General features: G+C 40.7%; 1 protein-coding gene across 2 annotated transcripts in view; it reads right to left on the bottom strand.

Annotated features, from left to right (window-relative positions):
- plxnd1 (plexin D1) overlaps nt 1-12,899 on the bottom strand; it is a 216,134-nt gene that overhangs the window by 96,763 nt on the left and 106,472 nt on the right. For both annotated transcript variants that reach the window (XM_028824793.2, XM_028824794.2), the window contains exons 14-16: nt 12,515-12,614; nt 3,161-3,300; nt 2,896-3,069 (exon numbers count right to left, since the gene is read on the bottom strand). In XM_028824793.2, the coding sequence (XP_028680626.2) occupies nt 2,896-3,069; nt 3,161-3,300; nt 12,515-12,614 (414 nt within the window). The remainder of the gene's footprint in view (nt 1-2,895; nt 3,070-3,160; nt 3,301-12,514; nt 12,615-12,899) is intronic.

Genomic DNA, 12,899 nt, shown 5'->3' with positions numbered 1-12,899 from the left:
CACAAAGTATTGAATCGAATGAACAATGTGTAAGTACGCCTACTTACATAACATCCTCATGAGGGGAAGAGGTTGTTTCTTTAAAAAACAGTTAAAATAAATAAACCAATCCTTATACAGGCAATTTAAGTCCTGAGTGCGCCCTGGAAAGTTTAGTTTCAACAATAAAAATAATTCCTGTCAGTGTACTGAGAGACTCTGACCAGACACTTGTGGTTGTCTTATGTTTGAATAGGCCTTACTGCAGTCAAAACACCAGATATCAGTCAATACAAATGTGCGCTGACATAAAGCGTTCAGTGCGCTCAGTCAGACATCATAACAGAATACAAAGAGGTTGTTTTCAATTCCACTTCAATGGGCACTGCAGGATATAAATGCCTCTCTTCAGAATGCATATGGAATTAAGAGCTTTTATCTTAACACCCTCAAAGATATATTTTTTAATTAAACAATACATTTTTAAGACTTCAAACCAATGTAACTAAAGACAAAAGGAAAAATGTAATTTTTCAAGATGGCTTCTTATGAAAAAGCTGAAGCAAGTATCTTTTTCTTTGGTACATGAGCACAGTAATGCATTCATACCTGTTTAACCACACACTTCCATTTCTGTGTCCAGAGTGAAAGGCAGAATTAAAACACAGGCAACAAAGAAACGTGTTACAAAGTAAAGAGGCAAATGACCCAGATAAAATCCCAAGGCTTTCCCTTTCATTGACCGTATTACACAGATCTGAACAGGTGGATTGATTATTTAGGCAGCGTGGCTTAGCATTTGGAATGAAGTCCCACTTTTAATGGGTTCAGATTGCTTACCTGGCTCTCTGTGTGATCCTCATCTGTGTTACTTTACACTCCTGTACTTCTGTGGTCTTGTCACAAATGGATTTAATGCAACCTGTCTGCAGCTGCACACCATCGTTATTTACAACATCTGTGAGATACCACCGTCATTTAAGCATCTGGCACTTCAGTGGGTTTGAACCAATATCTGAATTTGTGGACAGTAATTGACCACTGCTTAAAATTGTCAAGCTTAGATGTGGTCAGGGTTTGGGACAGTAATACAGAAGAAATACAAGGACCAGGCAAATTGTTTTTGTTTAATCCATGAAAGGAGCCAAAACAGAAGAAGTTATAGAGTAAGAAGAATGGTTGGACTAGTGAAGCAAAAAAAGACTCCAGTATAACTTAGTGGCTAAGGCTATGGAGGCGTTATGGGAGTTCTGAAGTCGGTGGAAAAAGTTTCTAACTCCAACTCCTGACACGTTAAAAAGTTTGACTACAACTCCAGCTTCAGCAAATACTAAATTTGTGACTGTAGCTTTTATAGGAGACATTATTATTCTCATTGGTTGGTAATTATTAATCAATATGGCTATTAATTACGATGCACATCCTCACCTCATAAAATATACAATGCTAACCACTGAAATGTGTGTTAGAGCTATGCGTCAGGACCAGAGCATCATGGGAGTTAACCTTAAAAGTTGTGAGAAATAATAAGATAATGTCAGGCATGCACCTCAGTGGATCATCGTCCGGCTTTTTCTGAGGTATGTACTGTACTTCCACCCCGAGTCAAGAGGGGGCGCTGATGCTAACCTTACCCTCTGTTTTTCCCTCCACTGTGCGAAGAAGACACTCAGTGAGGGCAACTGACTCCACCCCTTCCAGGCCCCCAGCTACATATCCCATGCTTCCTAGAAAAAGGCGTCACTCATTACGAGAACACTCCGCAGGGCAGAACGCATTCCCACAGCCCTATCATGTGCTTTACCAGCCAAGAAAAGGTTTCTTCGCTAGAACCCTCAATTTTGTCTGTTTAGTGCCATCGAGTGTACATTTTGTTTGGACTGTTATCATAACTAACAGGGGAAAACCGGGTCAGCGGCCCCAATATCTTCTACTTGTGGCCTTGCAGTTCCTTTCAAAGACATTGTTGGACATTTATCTTATCCAAAGATCTTGACTGTACATTGTTCTCCTCTCTTGCTAAACGAATCTTAGCCTGAAGAGGTCTATTATTTTTTCACATTTAAGATGTCTCACTTAAAGGTTTTCCAATGTTGTATTTGTCCTGGTGTCTATATAAACACAGGAAACTCCAGTTTCTGTATTACATCTTGCCTGAAGAAGGGGCCTGAGTTGCCTCGAAAGCTTGCATATTGAAATATTTTGCTAGCCAATAAAAGGTGTCATTTTACTTGACTTCTCACTACATTCATAATGACTATCACGGTACAACATCCTAGTATTAACAACAACAGTAAATACTGGGAAATGCCGGCCAACAAATTATCTATAATGCACAATAAAATTCCAGTAAAAGTATTATTGCTTTGAATATGAACAAAAACATTACATTATAAACAGTCTTTTGTACGCATTACAAATCTAATCATAATGCCATTAGTTGATGACGTTATTTCAAAGTAACAGATATTCAAAGCAGGCAGATATTCAGAGGACAATCAAACTAGTGGACAGCACATTAAAAAAGACAAGGAAGTCAGACATCATCACTGGTTTTAGATTCAGATTTTAAGAAGCTGAACTATCTGAGCTGTGATTAACATTCCCTGAGTGCCTAGCCAAACCACAGAAAGAAGCAGAGAAAAACATTAAGCAAAAAAAATCAATTTGTGTTAAGGTTGTATGTGCAGATTTTTGTCTCTATGTTTTTGCAGCTGGTAAAGACTTTGTGCAGCTTACTCAATGCTTTGTCAACACGGATGAAAAATCCAGCACACCTTTTTTTTAATTAAAATTAAAATCCTCTGTTAGATCCCCCAGAAGGAGCGGCAGAGAACATCTGAATGTAACAAATAAACAAGCTCACTATTTACTCCATTTGATAATACAGGCATTAAATTAGTAGAAGTCACTTACCTAAGGTGGCTGGTTTTTGGTGTGATGTCAGATATAACTGGATTCTTCATATATCTGTATACGGTTCCATTGCTTTTGATGCATGTGTTATTTTCAAACTGTACACACACATACACATCTGCCTTTGAAAACTGCACCTCTGGCATGATGCAGCTGATTGTTGATTGTGCCTGCCTGCCAGAGACAAAAATGATACAAATTACAGTTGATGTTTTTGGTCTTCTGATAAGCATGTACTTTATCTTTGAAACATTTCATAACTTACTCCAGGATAGTGCACTCTTTAGAGCCATTCACCAGAACCTTTGTTTTTGAGCCCACGTCCAAATATGTGCCACCGATGACTACTTTTGTTCCTCCTGCTTTTGGCCCAAAGTCAGGCTTAATTGATTGCACAGTTGGAATCTAAAAGATAGAAAACAAGAAGGTGACATGCTAGACGGTACAAATGTGTGCTTGCGTCGTATCCCACACTGTATTCACCAGAACACAGTTCTCCTTGATTGTATCTTCATGGCCAGTGCTGTCAGCAGTATACATAACTCTTGTGATGCAATAATGCAACACTTGTGAGGTCAGGTTTGATTTTGAACAAGACCACCTGGCTCACAGTTGTTATTCTAATTCATCACAAAGATGTTCAATATTGTTGAGGTCAGGCTCGTTGTAGGTCATTTAAGTTCTTCCACATCAGATTCAACAAACCATGTCATTATGAACCTGGCTATATGCACAGAAGAACAGTCATGCTGGAACAGAAAAGGGTTTTCCACAAGTACACAATTATCTAAAATGTGTTTATGTGCTGTAGCATTAACTGAACTCTTCACTTGGACCAAAGGGCTGAAACCAAACACTGAAAAACCGCCCAGACAATTGTCCCTTCTCCACCAGAAGTCACCTAAGAAGTGCAGTAAGAAATCTGGAATGCAGCATTCTCCTGGCATCCACCAAACCTAAATTTGTCCATCAGATGCCAGATAGTGAAGCATGATTCATCACTCCAGAGAACACGTTTCCACTGCTCATTAAGTCATTAAGTGGGGTGCTGTACACCATTTCAGATAGCGCTTGGCATTGCACAAAGTGATCTTAGTCTTGTGTGCAGCTGCTCGGCCATGGGAACCATTTTCATGAAGCTCCTGATGCACAGTTCTTGTGCTGATATTACTTGTAGAGGCAGTTTGGATTTCAGTTGTGGGTGATGCACACAGGGCAGGTGATACTCATTCCCTAGGTAATATAGCATATGGCTGCCCTGCTCTGTACGTGGTCTGCCACTTCACGGCTGAGCAGTTTTTGTTTCGTGATATTGCCATTTCACAATAACGGTACTTACAGTTGACCAGGGCAGATCAAACACAACAGAAATTTCATATACTGACTTATGGTAAAGATGGCATCATATGGCAGTGCCACAGTTAAAGTCACTGGGATCTTTAATACAATTCATTCAACTGCTAATGTTTGGAAATGGTTTTATGCACCTTTTAACAAAAAGTGAGGCTGACACACCAGAACTCAATCATTTTAGCCAGAAAACACCAAAATTTTTAGGGATGCCCACATACTTTTGGACATACAGTGGATGAGAGAGTAGTGCTGTTGGCTGTACTACTCTAGTGATAATAGAGTGTTAAATATCTGCTAATTCCTCTCAGCTTGATAAAATCCATTCTCATTTTGCAAAGTTGCTTGAATCTGTCCATTCTGAAACCTGCTTAATTCAGTTCAAGAAGCTATTAATATAAACATACATGACACATCCATCAACCCAGCCACAGGGGATGCACAAACCAGTGTGCTTCTTTGTCCCGGTCCCAAGCTCGGATAAATGGGGAGGGTTACGTTAGGAAGGGCATCCAGTGTAAAATTTTGCCAAATCAATATGCGAACAATGATACAAATTTCCATACCGGATCGGTCGAGCCCCAGGCTAACAACGACCGCCACAAGTACTGTTAGCCAACAGGGTGCTGGCGGCAATTGGGCTACTGTTGGCTGAAGAAGAAGAATAAGAAGGAGAAGAAGAGGCGGGAGACATGTCTGGAGGCAGGAGGAGAGGAGGAAGGTAAAGAGAGTGGAACTGAGGGTAGGAACTTTGAATGTTGGCAGTATGACTGGTAAGGGGACAGACTTAGCAGATATGATGGAGAGAAGGAAGGTTGATACATTGTGTGTGCAAAAGACTAAATGGAAGGGGAGTAAGGCCAGGTGGATCGGAGGTGGATTCAAATTGTTCTATCATGGTGTGGATGGGAGGAGAAATGGGGTAGGAGTTATTCTGAAAGAACAGTATGTCAAGAGTGTTTTGGAAGTGAAAAGAGTGTCAGGCAGAGTAATGATTAAGAAGCTGGAAATTGGAGGAGTGATGATGAATGTTGTTAGTGCATATGAACTGCAAGTTGGGTGTGCAATGGATGAGAAAGAAGATTTTTGGAGTGAGTTAGATGAAGTGATGAACAGTGTACCCAAGGGACAGAAAGTGATGATTGAGGCGGATTTCAATGGACATGTTGGTGAAGGGAACAGTGGAGATGAGGAGGTGATGGATAGGTATGGTGTCAAGGAGAGGAATGAAGAAGGTCAGAGGATAGTGGATTTTGCCAAAAGGATGGACATGGCTGTGGTGAATACGTATTTTAAGAAGAGGGAGGGACATAGGGTTATGTACAACAGTGGAGGAAGATGCACACAGGTAGATTACATCCTACGCCAAAGAGTCAATCTGAAGGAGATTGAAGACTGCAAAGTAGTGGCAGGGGAAAGTGTAGTTAAGCAGCATAGGATGGTGGTCTGTAGGATGACATTGGAGATCAAGAAGAGGAAGAGAGTGAGGGCACAGCCAAGGATCAAATGGTGGAAGTTGAAAAAGGAAGACTGCAAGGTTGAGTTTAGGGAGAAGGTGAGACAGGCACTGGGTGGTAGTGAAAAATTACCAGACAGTTGGGAAACTACAGAAGATGTAGTAAGAGTGACAGGAAAAAGGGTGCTTGGCATGACATCTGGACAGAGGAAGGAGGAAAAGGAAAACTGGTGGTGGAATGGGGAAGTACAGGAGAGTATAAAGAGGAAGAGGATGGCAACGAAGAAGTGGGAATGTCAGAGAGATGCAGAAAGTAGACAAGAGTACAAGGAGATAAGGCACAAGGTGAAGAGAGATGTGGTAAAGGCTAAAGAAAAAGCGTATGATGAGTTATATGAGAGGCTGGACACTAAGGAGGGAGAAAAGGACCTGTACCGATTGGCTAGACAGAGGGACTGAGCTAGGAAAGATGTGCAGTAGGTTACAGTGATAAAGGATAAAGATGGAAACGTACTCATAACCAAGGAGAGTGTGTTGAGCAGATGGAAAGAGTACTTTGAGAGGCTTATGAATGAAGAGAACAAGAGAAAGAAGAGGTTAGAGGATGTGGAGATAGTGAATCAGGAAGTGCAACGGATTAGCAAGGAGGAAGTAAGGATAGCTATGAAGAGGATGAAGAATGGAAAAGCCGTTGGTCCAGATGACATACCTGTGGAAGCATGGAGGTGTTTAGGAGAGATGGCACTGGAATGTTTCACCAGGTTGTTTAATGGAATCTTGGAAAGTGAGAGGATGCCTGAGGAGTGGAAAAGAAGTGTACGAATGTAAGAATAAGGGGGATGTGCAGGACTGTAGTAACTACAGGGGGTAAAATTGAAGAGCCACAGCATGACATTATGGGAAAGAGTAGTGAAAGCTAGGTTAAGAAGTGAAGTGATGATTAGTGAGCAGCAGTATGGTTTTATGCCAAGAAAGAGCACCACAGATGTGATGTTTGCTCTGAGGGCACTGAAGGTGAAGTATAGGGAAGGTCAGAAGGAGTTGCATTGTGTCTTTGTGGACCTGGAAAAAGCATATGACAGGGTGCCTCGAGAGGAGTTGTGGTATTGTATGAGGATGTCGGGAGGGGCAGGCCCTCCCTTTCAAAGATCCAAGAGGACAATGGGAAAAGGATCTCTCACTCAACATCTCAGAAAAGGAATGGAAGGCAGCAATGCAGACAATTCACTCGAGCTCCATATGCGCAAAGCATACAATTCTTGCTTGAAATTGTCCAAAATGTTTCTAGGGCAAGATCCAACCTGCAAACGTTGTAACCAAGCTCCAGCTTCACTAGGTCACATGTTTTGGGCCTGCACCAAATTAACATCATTTTGGACCAAAATCTTTAAATGCCTTTCAGACAGCCTTGGTGTCACAATCCCTCCTAACCCATTAACAGCTGTGTTTGGTGGGCTCACAGATGGGCTTAAAGTGGAGAAGGACAAACAAACTGTGATTGCCTTTACTACACTATTGGCGCGCAGACTTATTTTGCTAAACTGGAAGAATCCTAACTCTCCTCTTTTAAGTCAGTGGGTAACTGATGTTATATATTATTTGAAACTGGAAAAAATCAAATTCTTACTTAGAGGATCTGTGCAGAAACCTGGCAGCATCTAATCAATAACATTCTAGAATACGCTTTTAAAGCACTAAGGAAGCAGATTCTCTCCCCATTTTCTTTTTCTTCTTCATTTATCTTTATTCACTTATTCATTTATCTATTTACTTACTTTTACTAGGTTTAAGTTTTATTCTGCAGCCCATGCTCTCTTTCTCAGGGGTAGGGGTTGATTTGTTTTCAATTCTATTTTTGTAAAATTGATCTATTTGTATGGAATGTTGTATGATTTCAATAAAATCAATAAAATTTTTAAAAAAAGATGCTAAGATTTGCATTGGGTGTGACGAGGATGGAAAGGATTAGAAATGAGGACATTAGAGGGTCAGCTCAAGTTGGACAAAGTCAGAGAGGCGAGGTTGTGTTGGTTTGGACATGTGCAGAGGAGAGATGCTGAGTATATTGGGAGAAGGATTCTAAGGATAGAGCTGCCAGGGAAGAGGAAAAGAGGAAGGCCTAAGAGAAGGTTTATGGATGTGGTGAGAGAGGACATGCAGGTGATGGGTGTGACAGAGCAAGATGCAGAGGACAGAGAGATATGGAAGAAGATGATCCGCTGTGGTGACCCCTAATGGGAGCAGCCAAAAGAAGAAGTAGAAGGTGATACATCCATTATCAAAATTAGGATAGTGTTAGGAATGCAGATAAATTACATTAATCTATCAATCTGTTTATTTTTGGAATCCACAGAATTTGTATCCAAATTCTATCCTGGACAAGACAACTAGCCATTAGTGAAAGAAATGAATTCTCACTTTTTTATTGTTCTTTAAAGTCATTTATAATATGATAATGAAGCTATTAATAATAAAATAATACTATAAAGCTAATTAATCAAAATTTATCTAATACATCATCTTTTAAAGGAGGCAGAGTTGCCTAAAAAATGTGTTGACAGCAAGATTTGTCTTGACATGGAATAAAACGAATGTCTAATTTATGTGACACTATGAATATGGAAACATTGATAATATTGTTTGGGATTCAGAGGTGTGTAATCAGTCTTCATATCTATAATGCCTTTCAAAGTGAACACAAACACAAAAGCAATGAAGATGGCAGCATTATGAAAAGAAAGGAATGAAATTAATCTAAATTTTAAATGGCATATTTCAAAGTTAACCTGTCCCTTTATTTCTGACCCGCATGTAGTGTAAGTGAGGTAGACTATCCATAACGAGTGGGAAGGAAGACTTCTAATCCATCACAATGTACAAAATAACACCCTCCTCTCTTGTCAATTTTAGCTTTGCTGATCAGATCAGACAGCATGCATTTGGACCCTCGGAGGGAACTGGAATGCCTGGAGAATGCCTGCTTTGTGAAGATGGCACCTCAGCTGGGAATCTCAAAGGGGTCCAAGTAGCAGCACAGCTACCTGCCTCACAGTGTAGCCAATTAAAGCAAATAGGTTTGCCAACACACTGCAAACAGCATTAGGAATACAAAGACAAAACAACTGGAGCTGGTTTACATCGAATCTTTCATGGTGAGCATGGCACTTAGGGATTCAGCATCATAAAATCAATTCTTATTTTACACTGTACCCCTTGATGTAACCACACATTTAGAAAGAGGTGTGAATTTTATCAAGCATGCTTCATAGGCAGTGTTGGTGCAGAAGCATTGATATTAATATCATGAGTGGAATGCAATAAAATAATTTCAAATTTTTATAGGAAACTCCATAACAGATCTCTTTAGAAAAGCATGAGAGTATAAGCATGGCCAGGCTCATTGCAGCACATTGATCAGCGTCTGCATCGTTAGAGACCTGCTACTGCAATTGGCTTTAGCATGGAATTCCATGTGCTGTATAGAATTCATGTTTAAAGAAGCAGCTTCCCTTCCAGAGGAAAGCTCTGAGCAGCACGTCAGTGGAAATACAGAGGATGTTCCCAAAAAGATAAGTCAAAAATAATGTCAAAGGCATTCCAGGGTAGGATCTACATCCTTGAGGTCAAGGAAGACTATTGTCTTCGGATGTGCTAATGCACAGTTTCCTCTTCTTTCTACTGCCTCGTGGAGGCAGATGTTTCCTGGTTTAGCTCTCCTTTCAGAGCATCAAAAGTTGAAAAATAAACGCCACTCTTCCTTTTCACTTCCTGAGTATTTTTTTTACTTCAGAATTGAGATGGCAGTGGATGAAGACAGTATCAACAGACCTCTTTCTCCCTTTTCAATACGCATTTTCATTTTTAGAGGAATAAAAGGGAATGGCAACCTTTTTGAAAAATTAAGCTTGCTCTAGTCAAACATTTGCAGCTTTTAGAATATAAGCAACAGAAAATGGGATGTGATCTGTTGTTCGTAGCAAACTAAAAGCAGTGGTAACCATCTAACTTAGTCCACTGCATTTGTGGCAGCTGGATTATAAAAAAACAAAAAGTTAGTTTTCCACCCAACCATCCATTCACGCATTTCCAGTCCTTGCTTAGGCCAATAAAGAGTTCCTGCCTGTTACCCACTCTTCTGGCATCACTGGTATTCAAGAAACTTGTCCATATTGCCCAGTTTTGTCTATTGTTTTAATGTGTGAATCATAGGAGAAGTGACACTCGTTGCCGAACTGATCCAATGTCAGTCCACATGATCCATGCTTCTGCAGTTCACACAAGTACATAGAATTATTTAAAAACTTATTTTGATCTTTCATACTAACTGTCAAGCAAATCGGGCAGTTTCTTCAGGGTGCAACTATTTGTATGGCCACAGAGTATATGCTGAGATATCAAAGAACAATCTTTTTATATAGTGCCTTTCTATACCAGTCCAAACCAATTGTGCAGGTGTATACATTTTGTATTGTTGAAGCACAGGCAGGTTAAGTGACTCTCTCAGGGTCATAATGTGGGGTAGAGGTGGTAACTGAACTGTAAACCTTGTGCTTCAAGTTCCAGTTCCTTAGTCACAACACCATACAACCTGCCTAGCAGTAAGTGTTAGTCACTGGAGGTGCAATGGATACCAGAAAGGACCTAACTATGTCAAGATCTTCATCGACTGGCTGGAAGAGTGTTTCTTTTCTTCGTACTTAGGCTTTGTGCCAAACCTGAACAAAAGACACATCGGTGTTTGTGTTGGTGCTGCCTCTTGTTCCAGATGCCAGTCAGAGGAATTCACTAATAATGTTATCAGATTCCATCCATCTCTTAGGTTTACAGTTAATGTTTAAATCAGAACTCTAGCATTTTTAGATGTTTGTTTTTCTGTCAGCTTTCCAGGACTGACAACATCTACCTATTACAGGCTAACTGACATTTACATTTACGTACTTTCTTTACCGCTCCTTCCATCCCTGGTATCCTTACTGAAATCTCTCAGCTTAATTCACTGTTCCTTCCACTGCCTCTGCAGTGATGAAGTTGACTTCTGCAGTGAAGCACTCAGAATGAGGATTTCCTTTATTGTGTGGTGGACAGCCCTTTAATGGAAGGCCCGGGAGAGAGAGCCTATCTAGAACATTACCTCCCCCAGGGCGCTAGAGGGCAGCCCCCCTGGCGTGCAACAGTGCCACGAATTTGGAGCATGGGAGCTCAATCCTGCTGGGGCCTGTGGCCACTGCCAGGGGGAGCCTGGAGAGCTGCTAAGCCTTTATGGGTAGCTCTTCCGCCACACCTGCAAGTGCTGCCAGAAGTGGGTCAACAAGCACCTGGAGCACTTCTGGGTGCCTTATAAAAGGAGCCAGTAGCCATTACTCCGGGAGGCAGAGTCGGGAAGAGGTAGATGAAGCTTGCCAGGTGGAGTGGAGGAAAGAGAAAGAGAGATTTGCATTGTGCTGTGGACTGTGCTGTACTGGTGGGAAACGGGGAAAGGCGATTCCCAAGGGAAAAGAAAGGAAAATGCTTTGAACTTGTGTCCCACGTCTGTCTGTGTTGGGTTTGGGCAGCAGTGTAACCTCTGATGGTCCACAATTGATAATCTCAAATTATGGACAGGGCCCTCAATCAAGCCAGGATCATACCTAATAACATCAACTCCGAGAGGGATCCCAATAATGAAACTCACATCACAGTGGTCCTCTCATTTCACTCTAATACTCCATCTTCCCAACAGGTCAGCAAACAAAAGTTTCCCAGTGTTGCAGACTGAGCTTTTTTTCTAATCCTTCTGTGATTTCCTTCCACCTAACCTATGCAGACCTCTCACACACAGTTCAGTTCACAAAGGAGAGCCACATTCCTCACCAGGCATTTTGAGCTGTACTAGGAGTCACTCTGTCACTTGCAAATATGTCACCAACAATACCCTTGAACCTGGTCTCTTTGGTAAATTCAACATGAAACAACCACCTTCTTGCCAGTATAAAAACCTTATTTACTTCATTTCTTGTAGAAGTGTTCGGCTATCTACATAGGTGAAATAGAGGGAGCATGTTGGACCCGTTACGATCAAAGACCTTACAAAGCCTTTAGTAGAACACTTCACATCCACTGATCATAGCCACATTGATCTTTTTGTATGTTCTTTCACAGGGCTTCAAAGACACTTTTCAGAAGAAGCTAAGCTCATTCTCAGTCTGGGATCAGATATTTCTCCAGGTCTTAATAAGTAACTCACTTTATAATCCCTCCCTTCGTCTTCTCTAATGGCACCTTTTTCTCACCTACTCTCACCTTTTCTCCTTTCATCTTCTCTGGTTTGTTCCCTCCTTCCTCTTCTATAAATGTTACATGCTTATTCCTTATCAGTTAGACACCTGATGAAGACTATACAGCGAAAATGTTGTGTCTTTAAACTTCTTTCATTTTCAGCGCGTAAGTAACGTTTAACCTTTTTTTCCTTTGCAGATGTGCACTGACGCAGCCTCTCACTAATTCTATAGCAGTCAATATAATGTAAAATATAATGAAACTATATTTAGGAGGATGCTTGTACTGATATTGTCAAGTTTACAATATATGTTTATTATGTTTGTGTTCTGTGAACTGCATGGTCATTTTTCATTTTTTGGATGTCCACTTTGACAGCATGTTTCCACACTTTCACTCTTTTCATTTGGAGCCAATTTTTTTCAAGTATCTTTTTACTCGTCCATTGTTCATACTATTGGCCTTGTCCTTGCATCATTTTGCATTATGTATAACAAGCACAGAAAAAAAAGCTCATTAAAAATAACAATACATGTATTAAGAGACCCCAGGACTTACCACATAGGAAAACTTCTCTCTTGACTTGCCTTCTGCTGGGGCTTTCACTGTCACCACATCAGAAAACTCCTTGGTCACCGCAGCTGTTTCACAGATGATCCTACGGCAAAGCATGCAGATAGGGGTTTAGTGTCAGAATCCATTCAGACAAAACCATACAATGCTGAAAAGAAAAAGCATTAAGTCTGTAAAGTTCCAAAATGGAAGCCACTTCAGAGAAGAATTACAATAATGCAGCAGATGCACCTTTTTAAAAACCCCCAATGTCCAACCTTTGTTTGCATAAAAGAACACCAGACAAGCTCATCATTAGTTTTATCAACCTCACACAAAAACACTCTACTGTACGTATAAACTTACAGTCCAACTAATCAAATGACCAAAT

This window comes from Erpetoichthys calabaricus, chromosome 18, assembly GCF_900747795.2.
Source record: "Erpetoichthys calabaricus chromosome 18, fErpCal1.3, whole genome shotgun sequence".
Taxonomy (NCBI): Eukaryota; Metazoa; Chordata; class Cladistia; order Polypteriformes; family Polypteridae; genus Erpetoichthys; species Erpetoichthys calabaricus.
This window is presented reverse-complemented; position numbering and strand designations above follow the sequence as displayed.